This window comes from Scleropages formosus, chromosome 15 (genome assembly GCF_900964775.1).
Source record: "Scleropages formosus chromosome 15, fSclFor1.1, whole genome shotgun sequence".
Taxonomy (NCBI): domain Eukaryota; kingdom Metazoa; phylum Chordata; class Actinopteri; order Osteoglossiformes; family Osteoglossidae; genus Scleropages; species Scleropages formosus.
In genome coordinates this window covers 9,754,459-9,781,718 of record NC_041820.1, presented here as the reverse complement: position 1 = coordinate 9,781,718, position 27,260 = coordinate 9,754,459, and the positions used below count along the sequence as shown (strand labels likewise).

The 27,260-nt window shown below is 42.0% G+C and overlaps 1 protein-coding gene across 2 annotated transcripts; it reads left to right on the top strand.

Annotated features, from left to right (window-relative positions):
• The first annotated feature begins 1,653 nt into the window (after positions 1 to 1,653).
• On the top strand, positions 1,654 to 27,034 carry xdh (xanthine dehydrogenase). 2 transcript variants are annotated; one of them, XM_018733479.2, is made up of 36 exons: positions 1,654 to 1,871; positions 2,282 to 2,339; positions 3,525 to 3,621; positions 5,440 to 5,548; positions 5,859 to 5,985; positions 6,435 to 6,496; positions 7,223 to 7,300; positions 8,087 to 8,167; positions 8,761 to 8,902; positions 9,019 to 9,111; positions 9,996 to 10,147; positions 10,307 to 10,400; positions 10,732 to 10,841; positions 11,050 to 11,234; positions 11,601 to 11,775; positions 12,234 to 12,323; positions 12,603 to 12,772; positions 12,883 to 13,009; positions 15,886 to 16,005; positions 16,969 to 17,065; positions 17,488 to 17,612; positions 18,894 to 19,027; positions 19,215 to 19,302; positions 19,534 to 19,620; positions 19,888 to 20,079; positions 20,243 to 20,388; positions 20,592 to 20,673; positions 20,841 to 20,936; positions 21,771 to 21,899; positions 22,453 to 22,527; positions 22,671 to 22,723; positions 23,644 to 23,758; positions 24,357 to 24,422; positions 24,665 to 24,853; positions 25,236 to 25,403; positions 25,749 to 27,034. In XM_018733479.2, exons 1-36 carry the CDS (start codon positions 1,812 to 1,814, stop codon positions 25,797 to 25,799), a joined length of 4,023 nt encoding a protein of 1,340 aa, XP_018588995.1. In that variant the 5' UTR covers positions 1,654 to 1,811; the 3' UTR covers positions 25,800 to 27,034. The 2 variants fall into 2 exon arrangements, with proteins under 2 accessions (XP_018588995.1, XP_018589002.1); XM_018733486.2 differs by lacking the exons at positions 22,671 to 22,723; positions 23,644 to 23,758; positions 24,357 to 24,422; ... (1 more) ...; positions 25,236 to 25,403; positions 25,749 to 27,034 and having other exon boundaries at positions 21,771 to 21,954; positions 22,453 to 22,528.
• The last annotated feature ends 226 nt before the right edge of the window (positions 27,035 to 27,260 follow it).

The window sequence follows — 27,260 nt, the reverse complement described above, 5'->3', positions numbered from 1 at the left end:
GTTCCCTGGCTGCGCCTAGAAATTCTGTCCATGAAGATAATGAACAGAATCGGTGACAAAGGGCAGCCCTGGCGGAGTCCAACATGCACCGGGAACAGGTCTGACTTACTGCCGGCAATGCGAACCAAGCTCCTGCTCCGGTCATACAGGGAACGAACAGCTCGTAGCAGCGAGCCCCGAACCCCATAATCCCGAAGTACCTCCCACAGGATGCCACGAGGGACACGGTCGAATGTCTTCTCCAGGTCCACAAAACACATATGGACTGGTTGGGCAAACTCCCACGAACCCTCCAACACCCTAGTGAGGGTATAGAGCTGGTCCACTGTTCCACGGCCAGGGCGAAAACCGCATTGCTCCTCCTGAATCCAAGGTTCGACTATCGGTCGGATTCTCCTTTTCAGTACCCTGGCATAGACTTTCCCAGGGAGGCTAAGGAATGTGATCCCCCTGTAGTTGGAACACAATCTCCGGTCCCCCTTCTTAAAAAGAGGGACCACCACCCCGGTCTGCCAGTCCAGAGGCAACGTTCCCGAGCTCCACGCAATGCTGCAGAGGCATGTCAGCCAAGACAGCCCCACAACATCCAGAGACTTGAGAAACTCGGGGCGGATCTCATCCACCCCCGGAGCCTTACCACCAAGGAGTTTTTTGACTACCTCAGTAACTTCAGCCAGGGTAATGGACGAGTCCCCCTCCAAGTCCCCAGCCTCAGCTTCCTCTACGGAAGGCGTGTCGGAGGGATTAAGGAGATCCTCAAAGTACTCCTTCCACCGCCCGAGGACATCCTCAGCTGAGGTCAGCAACGCACCACTTCCACTGTAAACAGTGTTCGTGGAACATCGCTTCCCCCCTTTGAGTCGCCGGACGGTTTGCCAGAATCTCGAGGCCGACCGAAAGTCGGCCTCAATAATATTATTGCGCGCCACAATAATATTAATAACAATCATACAGTCTGTAAAGGACCCCAGTTGATGTTTAAAACTTGTCTTCCTTTGTGAATACCTTTGCTAAATTTTTCCTTTTGTATTTGTAGTTTTATTTTGCCATATAATTGCAATAGCATACGGTCATTATAAGGGGGCTTTTATTTTGACACGGTCTTGTATTCCCAAGAGCCCTGCGCTTAGACATGACGAATTAGTTTAATGCGACTGGCGCGCAGATATAACTTTACTTTGATAATTATAATATTGCCGAAGGAAGAACTGAACGGAAGCTAAATGCTAAATATTTGTGCTTTCTTTTTTTTTTTTTTTACACCAGCTCTTACGTTGGTGGAGGTTGTCAAGTTAGTTTCAATAAATCAACTAAACCATGGCATCAGTCAAGTCTTGGCCATCACTCGGGTGGCTCTGCTACACAGTCCACCTGGACCCTGCGGGAAAACAGGATCCTTACCGCGAAGAATGTTATATTTACATGTACATTTATTCATTTAGCAGCTTTTTTTCCAAAGCGAGGTACGTCATCTCAGAAAATACATGATCATGTGCATTGGGAGAAAGGCAGGCAGACGCGTGATTTTAAAGTGCAGTTAGTTTTACACAGCCAATGTTCATCACACGAGTAGCTGCGTGAAACTTTACTCGAATGTACGGAGAGTACCGAGATCCAGAATCCATTGAGTACACACTGACTGTTCACCTGTGAGACGCCTGAGCTCGAGCTCGTCATCGCTGAGAACTTGAGCGCGAGTCCAGGGTGCGTCCCCTCCTCGTGCGCACAGCGGAGCGCGGCGCGCCAAGTGGCGGAGCGCGCGCAGGATTCCAAAGAAGCGCAGAGAGGAGCGCAAACACACCGTCGCCGTCATGTCCCAGTCTGTCGATTCCGCAGGAGACGATCTGCTCTTCTATGTTAATGGAAAAAAGGTCAGGATCGTTGTTTTCTAATTATTACATTAAATCTCATTTGTGTTTTTTTTTGCAGCTTCGTGCAAACTCACCACACACTAACTTTGAAAGACTTTGGATGTTAAGATCATACATTTGCGTCCTAAATTCAGAAAGGTTTATTATAGCCTTGACTGCGGAGAAGTCTATCAGCCTGTGCATGTCTGAAATGTGAAAAGTGTAACTTGATCATTTATTCCTTTGGAGAAGATGGAGTTCTCTCTTTATTCTAGTCATCTTAAGGTGTCTAATGGCTTTGCAGGAACAAACACCTTGACTTGTATTGTTCTGCATATGCAGCTGTCAGTTGCAGGAACAGCAGCAGGTGTACAGTTTGTGACACTGTAGGACTTTTCACTTCATGGAGACCCCATGCCGTTCTTTTTCAGGTGGTGGAGAAGAATGCGGAGCCAGAGATGGCACTTCTGACATATCTTAGGACCAAATGTATCCTTACTCACCCAATCAATACAGGGAATAAAATTATGAACCTACATAAAATGTTACCTAAGCTTCATAAACTGATGTGTTAATGGAATGTTGTTGGTTGTGTTAAGTCTGGCAGTGATTTCATTGCCAGCTGATTTAATGCAGGAAAATAAAAGTATAACTTTTATACCATTTAAACAACATAACAATATTAATTGTAAAAGTTATACTGAAGTACTTTTTATAACACTGAACAAGTTACTGGAGGGTTTTAAACTTTCCTCCAGGACATACAGTTCCTGTACTTTGTACTGTTTACTTTTTAAATGGCACTAACTTCAAATATAAAGGTTTTAAGAACAGGGGCTGACTTCAGTTAATTCAGTAAACGATCATTTTGGTTATTTTTAAAACTGATGTTCTTAACGAACCTAAAAAAGTAAAAACAATTTTTTGAAGCCATCTCATATCCAGTGAATTGGAGTGAAAGCTGAGATTGATGACTCAGCACAAATTTATGCAAGCTTCTTTCTGTACATGCAAACAATGTAAGTTATTTTACTGCTTCCTGTTTGGATATGTTCAAAACAATAAAAAATGGCAAGCTCAAAATGCAAATTGATGAATATATGATATAAAATTCCAAGGCTACTGTAATGCTTTTAGGTTTTTCACGCTTCCATACAAGTGGCAAGTAGTAGAAATCCTAACATGAAATTGTTCATATATCCTCAAATTACCTAACCCTGAGATTTTTGTCTGTCACCTAACTCTGTTAATTGCCTCCTCCTTTTTCACCTCTTTGTTCACCGAGTAGTAAAATCTTTTGCTTTACCTTTTCCAGATTAGTTTTTCAGGAATTACTAAGCATAAAAACCTTCTTCCCTGTTATACTCTTTTATTTTCTAATAGCATTTCCTCTTATTTTACAAAAAAACATGCACAAAAAATAAATAAAACACAAAAAACAGAAACACTAATCTTAAACTCTGAAGCCACAGTGGGATTAAACATCAGTGGGGGTATATCTCATATCACCCAATCCTGCTTCAGCACAATTTACTCCAGGTAATCATTAATAGTGTAAACGATGGCATGCTGTGGACAGTAAGTTGTTCATATTCAGATGATACTTGCCAATGCGTGATTTAAAATTGAAGTCTTTGCAGGCTGGGAATTGTTCCTTAACATTGCGTTTCACAGTAGGCCTTACTGGAACTAAACTGGGCTGTGCCGAGGGTGGCTGTGGGGCCTGCACCGTCATGGTCTCCAGGTTCAGCTCGCACCAGGACAGGATCATGTATCTTTTTCCAAACCTTGGAGCAGTGGATCCGATAAACATTGACTGCTTCATTCCCACTCAAACCTTACTTCTGCTTTTTTCCATGTATCAGTACATCGTAACTGGTGGAATCTGGCTAAGATGTATATGTCAAATATTTAGTTAGCCAAGACTGAGGCCTATACCCATGTGTCCTAAAATTGTATCAGGTCTAACAGTGGAATACCTTACTGTAGTAATTTGTATCACACTCAATGGTTTTACAGTATGACTACTTCTGGGACTTGGGCTAGCAACCTCCAAGTGAACTAGGCCATGTCCTTAACCACTATAATTGTTGCCACGACAAATATTGTATGGCATTATGTAAAACATCACACACATTTTGATGTCCCAAAGCAGATGTTCCAGCACATTCTCAATTTTTGTTTTATGCCTTATATAACTTGTCATGAGTATGTAAGCTTTAAAAATGCTTTATGTATGCTTTGGGAAGTCGCGTTAATGTACAAGATCACCTTCAAAACTGTAATATCTTGATCAGATTGTAGATGTCACAGCTGTCATGTTCAGTATAAGAAATAGTGCATTTCGAGAGTATAGGTGCCTTCACCTGTCATGGAGAACAGGGGACTTGGAGGAGGCTGGACCCAAGTGCAGGATCATTTATTCAGAACCAAGGGACCAGACTTGATCTCGTGGCTAGGGACAGGCGAATGTTCAGTCAATTGGCGAGCTCGACAGAGGCGAGGATCAGAAATCATGGTCGGGGGACAAGGCAGGTGATCATTACTGAAGAGCCATGGAGCAGGACTGGAGAACAATGAGGAATGGGACACAGGAAACACACTGCAAGCTGGGCTGGCAAGCACAGCCAGTGTATCTGTCTCAAGTGTGATTCCACAAATGGGAAGAGGCTGAGAAGTGTTTTTATAGCTGAGTGCTCCAGTTGAAGCCAGGTGCTTATTCGGAGCCAGGTGCTGCTGGTGCAGGTGTGGGACATCACCAGTTTAGACATCACTGATTAACTAGTCAACAGATGTAGGATCAGATACTTTAGTGATTTCCCTCTTAACTGTATGTTACAGGTTTTCCGAAAAGACATAATCAAACAGGATATAGCTGCATGCAGATACGTATAGTGTGGGAGAAAAATAAGAAAATGCAGTAGAAATGACGGTATGCATTAAATGTACAAGTGATGTGTTCTGTAACTGCTGTAGAAAGCCCACTGTGTGAGAAGCGGGATGTACCGAAACTGCACCCCCGGCTCTAAGGGGTAACCGAGACTGGCTGGCACTGAAAAACAAGGGAATAAATAATGTTGGCAGGTTGAGAGACAAGCTGAAGGGGTGCAGGGTTCTTGCTATATGATGTTCATAACTTACTTCAGCCTATAGGAGATGTAGTAGGTAAGTAAGTAACAGATTAGAAGCAAACACGAGCTGCTCACGCGTTGATCACGCAAAAAGGAAGCCAATGAGAAATGTTATCATGTATGTAGCATGTGCTTTTGGAACTATATAATATGTGTGTCCTGGATGCTCGGGGAGACTCCCTAGATGCTGACACAGGTGACGGGGGACTCTCCCTCCATCTGAGGTGAAATAAAGTAAGACGCTCTCTCCTGTCTTGGGTCCTTTGTTTGAATTATGTTGAATTTCTTCCACGATACAAATGGTTTTAGAGCAGCAAGGGGACTTTCATAGAAAGGCATCATTCACCCCTGGATTAAAGAACAGTCTTCAATGTTCTTCCCATAGTAAGTGAGTTAGTGTTTTGGTGCGAATACGGTCAGTACGAATCAAGGTCCAGTCCTTCACCACCTCCTCCCAGACACTTTGCAGTAAATGCTTGCCTGGCTCCGCTCTGCTCCTTGCACCACAGTGCTGTCACGACAGTGGAAGGCATCGGGAGTGTGGCCAGCAAACTGCACCCTGTGCAGGTGAGAGCACTTGCCAGTTAGAGGATATTTCATTGTATTTCATAACTCGTAATACATAACTCGTAAACAAATCCCCTTACCCTTAATAGTCCATCTTCAGCTGTGAAAAACCCAGGCATAAAAATTTTGTCAAATGCCTCTGTGAGATGTTCAGCAGCTGTATTATGTACACAGACATATTGGATCTCTATTGACTTAAGTGATTGTTATTTTGCTTGTTTATTTACAGCCTAGCCAAGTTTATTTGTATAACTTAAATTAACTTTTTTGTACTAGACGAACAACAAAAATGTAATTCTCTTCTGTTCAGGAGCGAATTGCCAGGGCTCACGGGTCACAGTGTGGATTCTGCACCCCAGGAATCGTCATGTCCATGTACGCTCTGCTGAGGAATAACCCACAGCCTTCCTTGCTGGACATAGAGGAGGCCTTCCAGGGTGAGGTGCTCAGATCCTACCAGTGCTGTTGCTTCAGGTGTGCCTGAAACACAGCTAAAACCTTTGTTTGCAGTCCATGTTGGTGGCAAAAAGAAACCTACATGGAATCTGGTTGGCCTTGTACTTGTAGTGAAGCATGTACCAAGCGAGAATATGTTGAATGCATGAAAATGTACCAAAAATGTTCATTTCAACAATGTACCCAAGAAAATGTATGACATTTGAAATCTAGCAGACAAGAGCATTTTCTACCCAGCTTTGTGATATGTGCATTGAAGGACTGTGTTGTTTTGCTTTGGTCTTATCCAGTAAAAATCAGCCCAAAATGTATATTTGGCATTTTTCCCAGGGTGAAAAAGAATCACTCTTTGTGTTTAACCAGTTCTGTTTCATACATGCCTTATATACACATGGTTATATTTGATTATATTTCCACATGCTGTCTACAGGCAATCTGTGTCGCTGCACAGGCTATAGACCAATATTGGAGGGCTACAAGACATTTGCCAAGGTAAGTGAACACTAAAGTAGCAAATATTTTTAGTGTTACACACTCATTACACAATGTAACAAAAATTTTATGTTGATTTTTTTTTTTGCATTTTCCATTCAGTTTTGTTAGATTAAGCATACTTTTGGCACTAGTTTGTACTATATATCAGTTTTTAGAAAAATATTCCACATTCTTGAAATTGGCAAATTTTGTCACCGGGTTCCAAGCATCGAATGTTCCAGTACCTTTTAGGATTTGATTCTTTCTTTGAATGTTTTGGTACTTTCTACAATATTCTTGTGCCTTCTACAATCTTCCAATGGCTGCAATGTTTAAGTGCTTTTCTGGAATGTTCCAGTGTAGAATATGTATGTAATTTTTTTAAATAAATGGTATTTAAAATCTCTCCATTTAGTGTTCCTTAAACTTGTCAACAAAAATTCTCATAAATTTTTCTAAGGACCGAAAATTCTTCTCAGGACCAAAGCAATATTCTGTGGCTAAAACTAGCATTCTAGAAGAACAAGTGGTGTTTTGTAATTGGTAAACTTAAACTAATCATAATCAGCTCAAAAGTCAATATAACTGAGAACTTTGAAAAAAAATTGTTCCATTGTGTTATTTCTTCACTGTGGATTTTCGTCTGAATCCTAGTGCTATGAAATGTCCAACCTGGCAATTCACACAGAACAAAAAACATAACAGAGGCCATAATCTCATGATGACCCTTTTTACCCCGTGCAGGACGGTGGTTGCTGTGGAGGGAAAAGAAAGGAGAATGGCTGCTGCATGGGCGCTGAAGGACAAGCAAATCACAGTGAAGTGAGTGCCTTCACGTCTCAATGAACACATCTCCTCTTTTCTTCTCCTACTTCCGTAGCATTCAACATTAAATCAGGGCAGACATCTGTACTTATATGTGAAAACCGATTTGCTTCAGCTCTATAGCCAGCAGCAGAGACACTATAAGCATTTTCAGCAACAGGTCATGTGACTCAACAGTAATTTGTGCATTTGAAGGGTCTGAAGTATGTTACTGACCAAAGCATTAGAGCTTCTATGTAAACTCATAAATTATATAACATGATAACAAAGATACAGCAATTTACTTATTTAGTTGATGCTTTGATCCAAAGCCACTCACAATGTTATGCCCCTTCCAGTTATTTACCCATTTAAATCATTTAAATAACTTACCTAAAGCTGGGTAATTTTTACTGTGTCAGTCCAGGGTAATTCCTTGATCAAATGTACTACAGCTGGAGGTGGGATTTAAACCTGTCTTCTTAGGATGGCAGCAGTTCAGACCATTGCACTACCTGCTGCCCCACACAATGTAAATTTTTGTGTGCCGTGTGCTATTTCTTTCTAACCATATTTTTTTATCTGTTTTTATGGCTGAGATGACATTTTAAAATCCAGAGCTCATAAACTTTCTCTCGACTACTAATTTTATTCTCAGTAATAACAGGTAATATAATAAAGTGTACTTCCAGGGTATTCATGTGGAGTTAAAATGTCATATCTTTATCATTCGCTCATATTCCTACAACTACCAAATATGGGTTTCTTTCCATTTGCTAACTTGTTATTTATTTGTAATGGCAGGGAGACTTTCTGCTGTACAACCCATCAGAGTTCATGCCCTTGGACCCTACACAAGAAATAATATTTCCTATAGAACTGTTGGTATGTATATAAATATGAGAAGTGTTTTTCTGTATTTTATTTTGAACATGTACAATGTACATTGTATTTTTTATGAGATGTATGTCGCTTTGGAGGAAAGTGTCAGCTAAATGAATAAATATAAATGTGTTTTTAATCAGGGGGGTGTGGTGGCGCAGTGGGTTGGACCACAGTCCTGCTCTCCGGTGGGTCTGGGGTTCGAGTCCCGCTTGGGGTGCCTTGCGACGGACTGGCGTCCCGTCCTGGGTGTGTCCCCTCCCCCTCCGGCCTTACGCCCTGTGTTGCTGGGTAGGCTCCGGTTCCCCGTGACCCCGTATGGGACAAGCGGTTCTGAAAATGTGTGTGTGTGTGTGTGTGTGGTTCATTGTGTGGCCTTTCAGTCAAAAGGTTACTAGGTGATGTTGAAGGACTGTTTTTCTATCTTGGATTTAGGATTTTTGAATTTCTACAGTAAATATTAAACTGTATAAATTATTAAAAAGTGTGAAGGTGTAAACCATTGCTCAGTATTACAGTGTTGGTAAAACAATCAGTCAGGGGCTGATGTAAAACACAGACAAAATTCCCAGAGTATCTTGTCCTCTTCTCTGTAGGGTTTGAGTAAGAAGCCTCTCAAGCAGCTGTGCTTTCAAGGAGAGCGAGTTCTCTGGATCCAGCCCAGTTCCCTGACAGAACTCCTGGATTTCAAGACCCAGTATCCCGAGGCCCGGCTCGTGGTGGGCAATACAGAAGTTGGTGGGTCACCCTCTTAAGGAAGAAGAATTCTCCATAAGTATCTCAGTGAGACTTCATCCCATATACAGTAACACTGCAGTGATCCCATTATTGTACATGACCTTCTCCTTTTTAAGGTATTGAGATGAAATTCAAGAACCTCTTGTATCCTGTGATCTTGGCTCCAGCTTTCATCCCAGAACTTAACACTGTCCAACGTACAGCAGATGGTGAATATGGCTTTGCCCCATCATAATGACTGTAGCACCACAAAGAGGACATACAAAGAATGCTCACTGTGACTGGCAAAACTGAATTTAATGTTCTTTTAGATAGATACTGTAATTACATCCTTTGTTTCTGCAGCCTGCACCTATAAACTGGAATTGTATTGAAGGGATACAAAGAAAAAAAAATTGACAAATTCTCTGAATAAATTAAGCAGACATAGTAGAGTGGGATATATATTTCCTGTACTTTGTTTTATTTTTTGGGGGTGCAGTGGCGCAGTGGGTTGGACTGCAGTCCTGCTCTCCAGTGGGTCTGGGGTTCAAGTCCTGCTTGGGGTGCCTTGCGACGGACTGGCGTCCCGTCCTGGGTGTGTCCCCTCCCCCTCCGGCCTTACGCCCGTGTTGCCGGGTAGGCTCCGGTTCCCCGTGACCCCGTATGGGACAAGCAGTTCTGAAAATATGTGTGTGTGTTTTACTTTTTTATACTTAAAGAACCAGAACCACTTCCAGTACAGGTGGTCCCTGATTTACAATGGGGTTACGTTCTCCGAAACCCGTCATAAGTCAAAAATGCATTTAATACACCTAATACACACCTCTGTGTGACAGATTGGGAGATGCGGATTGCTGCCGCTGGCCAGCATTGCGAGAGAGTATCTCTTGCCCTGGAAAAAAATCTAAATTCTAAATTCGAAGTACAGTTTCTACTGAATGTCTATCACCAGCTCACCATCGTAAACTTGAAAAAATCTCAGGTCGAACCATCGTAAATCGGGGACCACCTGTATTTTGAGAGGGACTGATACTTTTGCGTTGTTTTCAATGGCACTTTAAGATTTTTTTATTGCCATTTCAATAGAAGAGCGTCCCCTGTCTGTTTGTAGGGATTCTCTTCGGAGCTGCCTGCACCCTCACCCGCTTGGGGATGGTACTTCGTGATGCTGTGCAGGAGTTACCGACCTACCAAACTGAGGTGTTCCGGGCTGTGCTGGAGCAGCTCCGCTGGTTTGCTGGACAGCAGGTCCGAAACGTTGCGGTGAGTGAGCCTGCTACCACTGTGGGCATCCTCTTCAGGTGAATTTGGCCTCATCTTCTTCCTGGCTTCTGTTTCATATCTTTTGGACGTGTTGTTGAGAGCAGGTAACGTTAGTCTGGTTAATTATTTATGGCTGATCCCTTGTCTTCTGAAAGGTAGGCTATTGGAGGCAACATCGTGACAGCAAGTCCCATTTCAGACCTCAACCCTGTGTTCCTGGCAGCTGGCTGCAAGCTTACCCTGGCATCCAAAGGTAGGTAGCACCTAGGCACGAACTCATGGGAAATTATCACATTGTACTTTGCCAGTTGGACAGATTCGTTGCCATAAAGCTAGACAAGAGACAATATGTAGCAACATGAACTCAAATAAATATAATATTGGTGTAAAGTTCATTGTTCTAAAAGTACAAAACCAAAAGAAACAGCTTGTGTTTAACATGCTGAATACATAATGGTTGTGACTCTGGAATAGCTGAAGAATGGTTTTATGGCTTTCATCAAAATAAACAAGGTAAAGATGGTGACAATAATGCCAGGTTATTCTTCACCTAGAGCAAAGCCACGTAAAATAATCTGTTCCAGGTGGGAAGAGAGTCATAGAGATGGATGACAGCTTCTTCCCAGGCTACCGAAAAACAGTCTTAAAGCCTGACGAGATTCTGCTTTTTATTGAAATCCCTTTCACAAAGAAGGTGGGTAGCTTGTTCAACATATTCTTTAATTATGCAGTAATTTGGGCATCCTTTAAGAAATGTTTCTATAAGCTTTTGTTTGGGTCTGTGGTTAGACCATGGTATACCTTGCCCACAATGACAACATACATATGTTTGAAATTTTGTTTCAAAGCTCATCGTTTTTGGTATAGGATCGCTCAGTGTCAAGTCTCTTGTTGTCTTACAGGGTCAGTACTTTTCCGCCTTTAAGCAATCACAGCGCCGCGAGGATGATATAGCCACCGTGACCTGCGCAATGAATGTCGCATTTGAAGAGAACACCAACAGTGTTCGCAACCTCCGGCTCAGCTACGGTGGAATGGCGCCCACCACTGTCCTGGCCAAGGAGACCTGCAAGCGGCTGACTGGCAGGTTAGACAACCACAAATAAGTTCAGAGAGGTTATATGTAAGTATGTAAAATGGCCACTGCCTTAGCTAAGCACACAAACAGTTGACATTTATTCATTTAGCTGCGCCTTTTCTCCAAAGCAACTTATGATGTTAAAGTTACAGTATTACCCATTTATAAATCTGGGTAATTTTTACTGGAGCAATTTAGGGTAAGTATCTTGTTCAAGGGTACTGCAGCCAAGTGGGGATCAAACCTGCAACCTTTTGGATCTAAAGGCAGTAGTGCTAACCACTACGCTACCAGCTGTCCCATAGTTCACACTTACCTGTGATTTCACCAGTTGAAGTTCCTCTGTGATATTGGTTTTAATGCTCTTTTTTGCAGGAAGTGGAGTGATGAACTCCTCCAGGATGCCTGTTCCTTATTGGCTAAGGAGATGACCCTTGACCCCTCAGCCCCTGGCGGCATGGTTACCTATAGACGAACACTAACCATTAGCTTATTTTTCAAGTTCTACCTTATTGTCCAGCACAAGCTGGCTCAAGATCTTAATGTAGAAGTAAGATGTGGGCCCTTTGCAAATGCACCAACCATACTCTTATAGTCTCTAAATGCAGTACAGTTTAGTACCGACCGTTGTGTGCCAATAATTTGGTTCAAGCCCTGTTTTTCTTGCTACGGGTTAAAATGCTTTTTCATTAATCTGTTTTAGTTTAATCTGTCAGTGAAACTACTACAATGAGGAGAACTATTTGACCATAACTTCACCATGATAATTTTAATGATTTTGTATTGGCCACAGTTCTGGCAAATGCTGTATATTTTTGTGTTAAACAATTTCACAAACTGTTAGATTCACGTAGTAATTTTGCTTTGAAATTACTATGACACATCCATTTGCAAACATTTCAGTGCATCCAAACAGGCCGCTTATAGCGCTCAAGGAGTTATTGATTGTATCCTTCATTTCACTTGTAGCTTTAACCTCCCACTTGTGCCGTGTTCCTCTTAATGTAGGGGTTTGTTCTGGAAGATGTCCGACCTGACTATGCCAGCGCCGCAGAGCTTTTCCACAGTGTGTTTCCCTGTAGCACCCAGCTTTTTCAGGTGCAGTTCTCATTGTATCTACCTTCTCTATGGCAAACCCTGAAGCTGTCTGCCATTGAACTGAACTGAAGCTGTCCTGCCACATAACAGTGCTTGAAGTCCATGCACCTATTAGATTTCATCACAGCTGAACGGAAATTATAGACACAGTTTGATTTGGCTGAAATTATGAAAAAATGTTCTAAATTGTGTTGTAAAGGACGAGAAAGCAAAAGAGGGCCAAAATCTGCTGTTAAGTGATAAGTAGCGGGTTGTAATACTTACATGACATGGTTCCAGGAGGTGCCTCCAGGGCAGAACAAGGATGACGTGGTGGGCCGACCCATCATGCACCTGTCTGCCTTGAAACAGGCCACCGGGGAGGCGGTGTACTGCGATGACATCCCATGCTATGACAACGAGCTTCATTTGGCTCTGGTCACCAGCACCAAGGCTCATGCCTTTATCGAGTGAGTCCAAGAAACAGCTTATCTATGATTCTTCTGGCTGTTGGTGGAGGAGAGAGTCGTATGTGCTTTGGTCTTCAGTCATGTCTGTGATGTGGCATTTTTATTTCCAGGAACATCGATACGAAAGAGGCCATGTGTGTACCCGGGGTGGTGGCCTTCCTCACTGCGAAGGACATCCCTGGCAGCAACAGGACAGGACCTGCCGTGTATGATGAGACTGTACTGGCTGAAGACATGGTGAGTTTTGACAACATGAACAAAATAATTTCACACCACACAGTATTACACCAGAATATAGAGATAAGTTGTGTTGCCTTAAAAAACAAATCAATAACAGAATTCAAATATTTTGTTTCAGGCCCCAGTTGAATACTGCAAATATGATTCTTAAGAACACTTTGAGGTACGAAGATAGAGTAAAAATAGCTCAAACTGTTCATAACGGAGCTGACAGGTCAATTACTTGTTTTCTTTATATTTCACCGGCAATTCCAGGGTTGTTTTTTCAGAAAAAATCATATCAACAGTCATTGAACTCTGTGTGTGGGTGTTTTTACTGAATACAGTCACACATTAAATGCATTTAAAAGTTTAGCGAAACAGAAGGATTGTTAATTAATTGTTAATTTAAGTAGTTAATTGAAATAAGCAATAGTTTTTCCAAGTATGCATGTATGTTTAAAAAAAGGATTGCAGTGTTGAAAAATGGCCTCATGCAACAAGACTAAAGCCTATCAAGGTAATCATAAAATGCCATTTTATTGTAACCATAAAATGTTATTTTTATGACATAATATGTTTATAAATGAAAAGGGCGTGATGGTGCAGTGGGTTGGACTGGTGGATGTGCTCGTTGCCCAGCCAGAACTGTGTGTGCAGGTCCCCGAAGCCCTCCTTGTACTCCTTCCAGCTACGGTTGAAGTTGACAGAGCCGTCCTGGCACCTCTGGATCACAGTCCAACCTCCACCTGATGAGAGGAGACAGACTCAGTCCACTAATGCAGGGAACAGGCGGGGTAGACGCGGGGGGGGCAGCTGAGCAGCTGTGCTCTACATTAGGCAGCAGGTAGCAAAGTGATTAAGGAACTGGAAGTGTTTACAGAAGATTGGCGGCTTCATTCTTGTGAGGGACCCTTGAAGGGGAAACATTTCTGGACTCTGAATATCTGGGCAATGTAATATACTGCATCTATGCATCTTTGGACAGAAGTATGTGCTGATCGGGGGGGTGCAGTGGCACAGTGGGTTGGACCGGGTCCTGCTCTCCAGTGGGTCTGGGGTTCGAGTCCCACTTGGGGTGCCGTCCTGGGTGTGTCCCCTCCCCCTCCAGCCTTACGCCCTGTGTTGCCGGGTTAGGCTCCGGTTCCCCGTGACCCCGTGTGGGACAAGCGATAAATGTTAATATGAAATAGCTGAATGATCTGGCTTCTTGTGTGTGTGTATGTTTGTTAAAAAAAAATACGGATTATAGAAATGCTGAAGTGAGCTCATGTGCAACAACACTAAGGCCTAGCATGGTTACCAAAAACTCTCACACACACACACACACACACAGTTTGAAACCACTTGTCCTGAGCGAGGTCGCTGCAAGCCGGAGCCTAACCCGGCAACATAGGACGCAAGGGTGAAGAGGGAGAGGACACACCCAGGACGGGACACCAGTCTGGCACAAGGCACCCCAAGCGGGACTCAAACCCCAGACCCACCAGAAAGCAGGACCTGGCCAAACCTGCCGTGCCACGACACCCCCACTAACCAAAAACTGTCAAGCTGAATAAATTCACTCAGCAGTTGTAGACATGTAATGTGCTCCCTGCAGTAGAACTACTTTGTGACTAAGAATTAAATGTGTAAATGATGGCATGAGCTCATGACCGGCAGTGTGAGTTGACCTTATGCCATAGACCGTATTTGCGACTGATGTGACCGGAGACAGCTGGTCTAGCGGGGACAGTGCTCGCATGTGGTTCAGGTCATTTTAGGTTATGCATGTCAAGTCATTCTCTGTTTAATCTCTCTCCCTCTACAGCACAAGCATTTCTACCAGACTCCATCCTAATTGTTATTGACTTATTATTTTTACAGTACATCAGCTGAAAGGTGAAACATGTTTGTGCATTTAAATGATATGATTAGGAGACGACGATCATTTAAGAGAACCTCTTAAACTGAGTGGATTCAAACCTCCTACAGCAAAGAAAGAGATTAATATTTTAGTTCTGGATTGTTATAAGCAGTTCTGACAAAATTCTGTTTGCTCAGACCAGTAGTTTTCTTTAGTTTGGGCGAGAAATACATGAAAAGGGGCAACTTGATTGTACTGAGGTACATTTTAAATTAATCAGGATCAGAATGAGTTTTATTGGCCAAGTGTGCTGAGGCACACAAGGAATTTGCTGTGGTTCTAGGTGCCTCCAGTATTTACAGACAAAGGAACAGCTGACACAGAATTACCGAATAAATAAATAAATAACATATTTACAGAGTATACACACACGCACACGCACACACTGTCTGAAACCGCTTCTCTCAAGTGGGGTCACGGCAAACCGGAGCCTATCCTGGTAAAACAGGGTGGAAGGCTGGAAGGGGAGGGGACACACCCAGGATGGGATGCCAGTCCATCACAAGGGACCCCATCAGTCAATGTGTGTGTGTATAAACAAAAAGCGGCTGGATAAAGGTGCACTGACAGGAGACCTATAGGGGAGTATTAACTGTTCATGACAGTGATGGCCTGAGGGAAAAAACTGATTAAATTAAATACTTTGTATTGTATTAAATTAAATTGTATTAAATTGTCCAGGGTGTAGCCAATGGATGGATGTATTAAATTGTTTTAAATTAAATACAATGGATCAATGGTAATTCAAGTGAGGTGTACTTTAATATCACTTAGTTGCTCAATAGTGTGGAGAGGCTCACATCCCTGCTGTCGCAGCTCAGAGAAGCAACCGATATACTATTAAATCATCATTGCAGATAGAATGTGAACGATTCCTCTCGGTCCCCCCAAACCACAGAATCGGCCTACAGGGACCCATTCATGCTGCCTTTCCTTTCACACCTGCCACCACAAGCTGTGTATTGAACTCCGTACTTTTTCTCCGTAGGTCACATGCGTGGGCCACATTATTGCAGCCATTGTTGCTGACACCCAAGCTCATGCCCAGAGGGCAGCAAAGGCAGTAAAGATCACCTACAAAGAGCTGAAACCTGTTGTGACCATTCAGGTTGGTATCAGCTGTACGCCCCTGCCAAATCTCAGGCTGCTATACTGTCGTTTCAGGTCACACTCTAATCTTGTATGCCTTTAAAGTAGTCCATTCTGAGTCTGCGTAGGAGGGAACGCATGGTGGGTCACTTCAGCCCGTTTTAGTGATTCATACGGAAGATCCTGCATGATGAGTTGTGTTCTCAGCCAATGACATTAAAGGGAAAATAATAAAAATATAACATTTACCTTACAGACCCTGGCTTCAGTTCAGGCGTAGGTACAAATCTGGCTAAAATCTGGTGCAAATCTGGAGTTTGCATGTTCTCCCTGTGTTCATGTGGGTTTTCTCCCCGTGCTGTGATTTCCTCTCACAGTATGTTTCTCATGTGAATTGTTCAGTCTGTGTTGCCCAGATTATGTGAATGTGTGAGTGAATGAGTGTGTGAGACATATGAGTGGCACGTACTCTATGCTTCCAGGATAGTCTCCTGACCATCCTGACCCTAGAATGGAGAAGTGGTTACTGAAAATTGATGGGTGGATGGATAGTGATCAACCATATAATCAGAACGGGTTGAAACCAAACAAGCTGGGCTAAAGCAACACAGTATTCATCTAACATCAACCCAGCACCAGGTCTATTTCACCACAGCTTTTTTTTTTTTTTTTTTTTTGAGAGCATTCTGAAAAAAAGCCTGAATTTGCCATAGAAATTATTCCGATGTCACCATAAAATCCAAGCGGGATGTCACAGGCTGATTTGTAAGGATCAGTGTGACATAGCCTTGAACAAGTTCAGTTTCCTGCTGTGTGTCAGTAAACATCCCACAGAATATCTGGGTAAAGTGCAAAAACTATAAGATATGTATTGTAAATTGCTTCGGATGAAGGTGTTTGCTGATTAGGTTGGTTGATCTTTAACATGAACTAAGAAAGTAGAATCTTTTTCTCATTTGTGATTTTTTTTTTCTCCACATAGGAAGCAATTTCCTGTAAATCATTTTACCAGCCCACAAGAAAAATTGAGCAAGGAAACATTGAGGAAGGGTTTAAAAAGGCAGATCACATATTGGAAGGTGACAAACTTACAGAAAACCAACCCGTTTTTTAAATCTTATGAGGAAATCAGCACAATACATTTAAAAGGCATTGAACAGCACTAATCTCATAAAGTTAGTACTCGTTACAGATTTGCATCTTCACATGTGCCTTTGAATTGCATGTTTTCAATGACAAATTAGTAAGTAATTATGCTAACAGAGCATGGTAAAATGAGAGATTGTTATATGCTATGACTTAATAAAGAAAAAGAATCCTGCATACTATTTTGGGTGCGTAATAACGTGTTTGACTAAAATGATATTTTATGTCTAACTGTTGCACCATTAAGTCGCACAAGAGGCTTTCCAGTGACGATTCTTTATTAGCGAGTATTGCGTATGGTATTGGTGTTCAAAATTCACGGACCGTCAAATGCCAGTTGTTATTTCTGCGACAGGCGAGATGCACATTGGGGGCCAGGAGCACTTCTACCTGGAAACAAACTGCACCTTGGCGGTTCCCAGAGGAGAGGATGGGGAAATGGAGATGTTTGTGTCCACTCAGTCCACTTCCAAAACGCAGGTATGTCCTCAGGCACTGTGGTGAGGGCTTGCGTTTGACTTCTGGTAGGTTTTAGCTATGAATTTTGGGGATTTTGGCTCTCATCCTAGCCCGTAATCCCTAGAGCAGGGGATGCTTTGGTAAGAATGGTAAATGTCGAGTCAAAGCCGACCACTTGCGTGGTTTTCAAGGCAAGTCAAGGGAGGAAACAGGGGTGGGTTGCCAGGTCCTTCTTCCGCATGGCGGGGGAGGCAAACAGAGGGAGAAAGACAGGGCCACCACACCCCAAGTAGGATTCAAACCCCAGACCTGCCACACAGCAAGGCACCAGCCAAACCCACCGTGCCACCGCGCCCCCTAGTAGGGGATGCTTTAGGGTCATACAAATCAGCAGTGGAAAGTTTCTCACATCTGTACTTTTCTGGCTATCTTTTAATCTCAGAGCTCAAAGGTGAGATTTCATCCAGAGCTCAGACGTAAATTATCTCGTCTGGTGTCTCAAATGAAAATTTGTCACCATTTGAAAGGAATCGTTATACACTGCAGAACTTCCTGTCTTAAAGACTGAACTTAGGTCTAGTGGCTCCTGGCCTAGTGGTTAGATCTGTTGCTCTGCATTCAAAGCACCAAGATTCAGATCCCACCTCCTGCTGTAGTGACCTTGATTAAGGTACTTACCCTGAGCTGCTTTAATAAAAATTACCATGCTGGAGAAAGGCATCTGTAAAATAAGTGTGAATAAATATATGCAACTATATGCTTATCCCCATTAACCACTCCTAATTAGTTCCTGAAAAACTACTGAATTTTGACTAACCACATAATGAAATTACATTAAATATAATTTTAGATTATATTTTAATGATGAAAAATTCCAGTTGGTTCCAACACGATCATACCCCAAATTCACCCTAAGCGATGCCTAATATCATAACACATTACTTAAGATTTTACCTAAGTTTGATTTTTTCACAGTTTGTTTCCCAGAAAAATAATTGTTGTTGACTGAGTTGTATGTGTGTTGAATTCATTGCACTTCTTTTGATGATTGTTCTTTTGTAGTGGCAGCCTCTATAAAAGAGTCTGAACCAATTAACAATAAGTTGTATTAATAATCTCAGACCGGATAAGTGAAAAAGTGGATACCAGGAGACCGAATAATGTGGGAGAAGTTTATTGATACAGAGTAAAGCAGACAATAATAGGGTGTTTCATATTCATTACCTGCGTCTACAGAGTACTCATGCTCCTCTATTTTAATGGTAGTCGTGCTGTTTCTCGCCTTCCTCGTGGTAATGTTAGATGCTGGTTGCCAAAGCCCTAGGAGTTCCAGCCAATCGGATCGTCTGCAGAGTGAAGCGGATGGGGGGTGGCTTTGGGGGCAAGGAATGCAGGAGTACCATACTGTCAACTGTGGTTGCCGTAGCAGCGCAGAAGTAGGTGCCCCCAGCATGTGTGTTCAAATGTATGAGTGTATTTGTACTGTGTATGATTGCACCAATGTCTTTACCATTTTTTAAAGATATTATTCTTGTTTTTGTTATTTCTGAACCCCAGATTTGTTTTCTCTGAGCTCATTTTTTTTGTTTTAAACTCCCTGGTAAATATGATTACTTCCAACAGGTTGAAGAAACCAGTTCGCTGCATGCTGGACCGAGATGAAGACATGCTTGTCACGGGAGGTCGCCACCCATTTCTTGGCCGCTATAAGGTACGGTAGTAGAGGAAGGTTAATATCTATGTTGCACTACATATTCTGGAAATGCCAACATCATAAATTGTCTTTCAGTCATTCATTGCTTCTTAAGCTTTCTGGTCTTTTCTGCTTTTCAGGTGGTGTTTTTGACACTGACACTGTCCAGTATGATGTTTTCTATTCTTTTCTTCATTCAGAGCATAATAGCGGCACATAAAATTATCCATGTGCTCAATTTCTGTTCAGGTAGGCTTCATGAAGACTGGAAGGATAGTTTCTCTCGAGGTGACCTATTACAGCAATGCAGGAAACTCAGCGGATCTCTCACTGTCAGTAAGTTTTTCTTTATATGCACACACTGCAGCCTTCTAACCTTTGCATTTACACTTATTCATTCATCAGATGCTTTTCTCCAAAACAACATAAATCTCAGAGAAAAATGCAAAAAGTGAATTACATCAACAGGAGTGTTATTTGTACTTTACTCTATTATAGTATTATATAGTATTACATACAGTATAGTATTATATTGAATAAATGTCAGTATCGGGTTTCTCAGCTGTCTGAAGATGGATATAATAACAGTTGTGGTTTTTTTAGATTTTGGAGAGGGCTCTGTTCCATATGGAAAACTGCTACAACATCCCACACATCCGGGGAATGGGATATATGTGCAAGACGAATCTCCCCTCCAACACAGCGTTCAGGGGGTTCGGAGGCCCCCAGGGTATGATGGTGGCCGAGAGCTGGATGGGCGACGTGGCGCTGCACTGTGGCCTGCCCGTTGAACAGGTGAGCGCCGGAAGTTCGGCTTTTAGAATAGGTGGAGTAAATCTACTAATCCAGACATGCAGTGTGGCTCACGCCACTGAAGCCACAGCAGCTGTGTTTAATATATAAAGTTCCTTCCAGTCTATAGTTATTGTCTGAACCACAAATTCGTCTCCCTCTGCAGGTGCGCAGACTGAACATGTACAAGCAGGGAGACCGGACGCCCTTCACCCAGCGCCTGGAGCAGTTCACCATCGATCGTTGCTGGGAAGAGTGTTTATCCATCTCCCAGTATAACCAGCGCAGGAAGGCAATAGAGCAGTTCAACAGGTGATGAGGCCCTGGAAAGGTTCATGATGATGCAGGTCGTGCAGGTTTGGCAGACTTTTTTTTTAAAATCTTCTATGAGACTGCTGCAGGTATACTATTACATGAAAAGTGTACAAAGATTATTGTATTTTATCTTTCTGTCTGCTATTACTTTTGAGCAAGACAATCGAGCAGTTGCAAATTTGTTGTGGGACACTCTGCAGGCAACACCGCTGGAAAAAAAGAGGGATTGCTGTCATACCAACCAAGTTCGGTATTAGCTTCACCGCCCTCTTTCTCAATCAGGTAAAGCCAGTATTCTAGGATTGTGTATACTATGTTGTTCAGGAACGTGCAGTAAAGAGTTTGACATCTTCTTCCGGAGGCCACACTCTTCACCTACACTGATTTGCACTTTCAATGGGGTTGTGTGTTCTGATGGAGCTCTGACCTCTAACCTTTACTCGATCCAGGCAGGGGCACTGGTCCATGTGTACATTGATGGCTCAGTCCTGCTCACTCACGGCGGAACTGAGATGGGCCAGGGGTTGCACACTAAAATGGTCCAGGTAGGAAGTTTATTCAAATTAGTTATTTTTACTAATTATTTCATACAAAGTCACCAGAAGTATAACATGAGCACTACACTGTGAATTAGAAGAAAAAAGGTGGAAAAAGCACCCTACTTTCTGTATCTGTGTTATTATTATTATTATTATTATTATTATTATTATTATTATTATTATTATTATGAGGGGGCGCGGTGGCGCAGTGGGTTGGACCACAGTTCTGCTCTCCGGTGGGTTTGGGGTTCGAGTCCCGCTTGGGGTGCCTTGTGGCGGACTGGCGTCCCGTCCTGGGTGTGTCCCCCTCCCCTTTCGGCCTTACGCCCTGTGTTACCGGGTAGGCTCCGGTTCCCCGTGACCCTGTATGGGACAAGCGGTTCTGAAAATGTGTGTGTGTGTTTATTATTATTATTTAATTTACATTTAGTCATTTAACTGGGATTTTTCTCCAAAGCAACCTACAAGGTTAAGATACTTACAATTATTTACCTATTTATCCAACTGAGTAATTTTTACTGGAGAACTTTTAGAGTAAGGACCTTGCTCAAGGGGACTACAACTGGAGGAGGGAAACGAACCTACAACCTTTGGGTCCAAAGGCAGCAGCTCTAACCACTATTATTATTATTATTATTATCATTATTATTATTATTATTATTATTATAAAGCTTTATCCAAGTTAACTTACAATGTCAAGATTGACACAGTTCATTAATACTTTGATAGTACAAGTAGCAATAACATGATATTAATATTAATGTGCAAAAGCAGCTCCTGATTATTTGCTCAGCGTGTGGCATTGTAACATTGTGTTGTCTACATTCATACCTGTTTTAGGTGGCTAGTAAAGTCCTGGGCATCCCCTGCTCTAAGATCCACATCTCGGAAACAAGCACCAGCACAGTGCCCAACACCAGTCCAACCGCAGCCTCTGCTTCCTCCGATCTCAACGGCATGGCCATCTATGTATGACATCAACACCATCGCTAATAAATGATAGGATAACAGTGACTCCACAAGTGTATGTTCCCATATTCAAAGCGTGAAAAAGCAGAAAACAAAACAGCATTTAATTTGATGCATAAAAAAGCATATGCATTACTCATTGTGAAAAAACTTGCATGGCAAAGTTATATGATATCACTATTATATGAAAGGGTTGTTAGGTATATACAGTATTTATGATTGGCTAATGTTTCGGCAATATTAAATCTTTTTCATTTTTTTACATCAGTAATGTTTGGTTTTGCGGGGGAGGCACGATGGCGCAGTGGGTCGGACCGGGTCCTGCTCTCCAGTGGGTCTGGGGTTCGGGTCCCGCTTGGGGTGCCTTGCGATGGACTGGCGTCCCGTCCTGGGTGTGTCCCCTCCCCCTCCGGCCTTACGCCCTGAGTTGCCGGGTAGGCTCCGGTTCCCCGCGACCCTGTATGGGACAAGCGGTTCAGAAAGTTTGTGTGTGTGTGTGTGTGTGTTTGGTTTTGATTTTAATTTGTACTGAAAATTTACTTGTTCCTCCCAGGATGCCTGCCAGACCTTGAACCAGCGTCTACAACCCTATAAAACCAAGAACCCCAAGGGTACCTGGGAGGACTGGGTAAGAACTTCTCCTGTCAATGACACACCAGAAATGCAATTTTTTTGCAATTCATTTTTCATACATTTATTTCAAAACCTGTTAATACCATAATTGTACATGTTATTTTTTTTTTTCTGTTTGACACTTTCATTTAATTTCAGGTGAAAGCAGCCTATTTTGACAGAGTAAATTTATCAGCAAATGGATTTTACAAGTAAGTCCGAACAAAACAAAGAACATCAAGGTTTAGATATGCAAGTAAGTGAGTAGAATTGCCTGGACAAAAAAAAATCGCATGACCCTAACTTTCGGTTTAAGGTGAATGTTTTGATCACAGTGTGGCATTAGTGCACGCACCTATATATAAACAGTAATAACATACTCTACAGAGCACAGCAATAAAGGCACTCCTTATAAACATTTTCTATATTTCATTTTATCCTCCTGTGCCACATATTGAAGTGTTTCGATCCCAAGGTTGTCTAGGAGCGTAACAAAGTTTTTGTACCAAGTTATGAGTTATGAACTGACAAGACAACAAACAGGGAGTGCGTGTTTAATGTTTTTGTGAACGGGTAAATAATTAAAGAGTACGAAATAAAGAGGCAACAAGCAAACCGTACAAAAATGCAAAGGAGACTCAAAAAGCAAAGAAAAGGCCTAACTAACGTAACCCAAAACAAAGTCTTCTGCCACCTTCCCAACTACCCTACTTTCACACTGTCTAAAGAAAGAAAACAAAGAGGCGTACAAGCAGTATAGAAGTGATACGAATGAGGCAAGGAGGAAAAATATCAAAATACCAGCAATAAGAAGGTAACTAGAAAGGCACGAATTCTCACTAGAACAGATTTGTTAGTTCAGCAGAAGGCTTTCCAGTGGCCTCCAGGAAGTTAATTTTCAACCTGTAGGAAGTCCCTCCTTTGTGGTCCATCGAATCCCGCCCATCACTCTTTCATTGACATTGATGGACAGCTGTGACTTCAAATCCAAGTTCGGCGGGGGGGGGGGGGACTGGAAAAAGACGAAATGAAAGGGACACCAGCTGTGGGTGTAATGTGGAGTTTGAGGAAAAAGTAAAACAGAAGTACAGTTCAAGATATTTAGCAGATATTTTTTTTGGATTTTGCGCAGAACACCCGACATGGGCTATGACTTTGAGACCAACGAAGGAAAGCCGTTTAACTATTTCAGCTATGGTGTGGCTTGTTCGGAAGTGGAGGTTGACTGTCTGACTGGAGACCACAAGGTAGCGTTTTTGTATCATGACTCTGATCCTTTGTTCAATGCTTTCCATCACTGTGTGAGAAGAGCACTCCGTAAAAATATCTTGAATTGAATAGTACTGAGGGGGGTGTGGTGGGGCAGCGGTTTGGCTGGGTCCTGCTTTCTGGTGGGTCTTGGGTTCGAGTCCCGCTTGGGGTGCCCTCTGATGGACTGGCGTCCCGTCCTGGGTGTGTCCCCTCCCCCTCCAGCCCTGCGCCCTGCATTGCCGGGTTCGGCTCTGGTTCGCTGCGACCCCCTCAGGACAAGCAGCTTCAGCCAGTGTGTGTGTGCGTGTGTGTGTGTGTGCGTGTGTGTGTGTGTGTGTGTGTGTGTGTGTGTGTGTGTGTGTGTGAATAGCACCGCAGAGGATCCAACCATACATCCATTTTCATTAATCACTTATGCTGGTCAGGGTCATGGTGGTCTGCAGCCTATCCCGGAATCACTGGGCGTAAGACTACTGCAGTTTTCTCAGATCATACCTTTCCATCCATAGTCTAATAGCATTCCACGTCAAGAACATGTGATTTATTTCAAAATACATGAATATTGGAAGAACTGATGTGTTTTTTCTCCTTCAGAACCTTCATACCTCAATTGTTATGGATGTTGGCAATAGCCTGAACCCAGCCATTGACATTGGACAGGTACGGCTAATGTTATTAATGATTAATAAATATTAATCACCCTAAGCTATATATGATGACTGTGTGCGCACACAGTACAAACTATTGTTTAACTTCTCGCTGAGAGAAATACAAATATGGAACAAATGCACAGCAAAATCAAATGCGTATTTAAGTTGAATTTCCAGAACTTGTGTACTTGTGTATTGTGATGGTTGCTGGAAGTGTGGTTGGAAGAAGGTTGCTTCAGATGGTTTCTACAGGTGGAGGGAGCATTCATGCAGGGCGTGGGCCTCTTCACCCTGGAAGAGCTGCTCTACTCCCCTGAAGGGGTCCTGCTCACCCGCGGCCCCGGAATGTATAAAATCCCAGCGTTCGGCGACATCCCCACCGAGCTGAACGTGTCCTTGCTGAGGGATGCGCCCAATGAGAAGGCGATCTTCTCTTCCAAGGTGGGGATTTGGAGGTGTTACTTTGAAAGAGATCTGTGACTTATATAAAAATCAGTGTGTAAAAGCTGGTGTACTGGTTACACATAGATGGTAGATCATCTGTGGCTCAAATCAACTTGTTAGGATATTGTCTTAACTAGACCATTGAACAAGTCAACGTAACCACGGAGCATTTGGTCACAATTAGATTGAATTTAAATCATATGCCTCTTTGTCTGCTTGGATAGTTTGTTTTTATGTTTAATAACAGCAGCACCTGCAGTCTGTGGTTTATGTACCAAATGATTATAGTAACTGAGTATGACATAAATGTGCTTTCTCTGTGTCAGTTTTGAGCAGTTATTTATGAGTACCTGTTTCTCATTTTTAATTTCTGCTTTAGGCTGTTGGGGAACCACCCTTATTTCTAGCTGCTTCTGTGTTCTACGCCATTAAAGATGCCATAACCGCTGCCAGGGCGGAATCGGGACTCAGAGGCCCGTTCAGGTTGGATAGCCCAGCCACTCCAGAGAGGATACGCAATGCCTGTGAGGACAGCTTTACCAAACTGGTACGTATGACACCTCTCTTTATCGTGGCCTTATGTTTCTTTATTTTCAGTCACAAATCTAGTTTTACTCTTTGGCTGGATTTCCACTGGATCCGTATATGTTGTGTACTGGGCTCAAGGACACAATAGCAAAGCACATTCCAGTACTTAAACAGACTGCATTTTATTTATACATGTTTTTCTTCATTCTTATGTTACATGTGTTATGTTTGGCATTTGTTTCAGTTTACTACCTGTAACAGTGCATCTTCCATATATTGATATTTTTTGGGGGTTTTTTTTGAAAAAATTTCCAACTTAGCAATGTTATAGAAATAGTAAGTATTCATTCTGTTTGTTTTTAAGTGCCCCCCAGCTGAGGCAGGAACCTACAAGCCTTGGGCAGTACAGGTTTAAAAGAGACTGGAGAAGATGGTCTTCACCCCAGCTTTAGAAAACCTGCACCACTAAACCCAGCAAAGCCTTGGTTTATCAAAGCCAAATGTATTATGGGAAAGGCAGGAAACTTACTAGGGATGCTAGGGTATCACTTCCGCTGGAAAACGCACATTCATAATTGTTTCAGATATTCTTTTACATACATATACAAAATAATAAATGAAACAAATATAGGTATTCAAAATAAACGTCTGATTTCAATAAACATATAGTTTAATCAAATCAATGTGTCACAGCTTTGTTCACATACCTGCATCTGAAGGGCAAGTCATTAAAAAATATTTTATATTTCAATACAATAACAGTTAAGATGGGACTTTTATTGGCATGTGTTTATATAATGCATCTACTTAACAGGCAAGCAATAAAACTAATATCCTGTACTTTGGCCTGTAGTCCAGAAAATAATAGCCCAAGTTCTACAGCATGAAAATTGAACACTGAAAGTGCAGAAGTATTTACAAGTATATTACTTACATGCATGCTATTTTTCATATTCCAAGTATTTTTTTGTGAAAACAAATTCTGAAAATCTGTGCCTTCATTTTCCAGTTATTTGCGTACACAGGCCACCTTCTCTATTATCCTGTTTGATGGCATCTCCTTCAAAAGACTCCTTTGCTGTCATATTACATGGTTTTAAAAATTTATTTGAATGCATCAAAACCACATTGTTTTCATTTGATTTTTGAGTTCTTTATAAATATACCTTGATAAAAGTACTTACACTATTTAAATCGATATAGTAAAGAAAACTGCTACACAAATGGGTACAACATTACAAATCACCTCATACAGGTATATGAATGATGATGTAAAAGAGAGGAACAGGATAAGAGTGAATGTATGTACAAACATTTCATTTGACTGGAATGTCTGTTGTAACCAGGTCCAGCACATGTGGACAGAAATTTTCCTACTCCTGGCTCTGCTTCTGAGATTATGGAAAGCATTATGCAGATACTATATTGCTGAGCCTTCTGAAGGTTGCACTCCAGCAGGTTACTTCCTATAGCAAAGACAAATGGTTAAAAATAATAATTTACCAGCCTCTGCTGAGAAATGTAATAATAGAGACAATGAACTGTTGCTATGGTTACTTGTTAATTACATCCAACTACTACTTTTGTATTTTCTATTAACATCCAGTGTCATATGTTTCATCTTGACTTTACACTCAAAATGAGATCCTGTACCAGTAAAAACCACTGCCAGAAGTTATGAGAATATATACAAATATATAGCTTTTTCATTACAACAGATTTATTATTTAGTGCAAAGGCTTTTTGCCTGGTTTTTAGGTAATTTATCTTCCACAGCAGGTATTTTATTCAGTATACTATGTCTTACTATGCCTGCGCATCACACAGGTGTTCTGGTTATTAAATAACAAAAACAGTCATTGCATGTACTGTTGTT

Coding starts and splice junctions, on each gene's coding strand:
- xdh (XM_018733479.2), top strand. CDS start 1,812: ATGTCCCAGTCTGTCGATTCCGCAGGAGACGATCTGCTCTTCTATGTT. Junction 7,301..8,086: donor GACAAGCAAATCACAGTGAA/GTGAGTGCCTTC, acceptor TTGTAATGGCAG/GGAGACTTTCTGCTGTACAA. Junction 22,724..23,643: donor TCAGCAAATGGATTTTACAA/GTAAGTCCGAAC, acceptor GATTTTGCGCAG/AACACCCGACATGGGCTATG.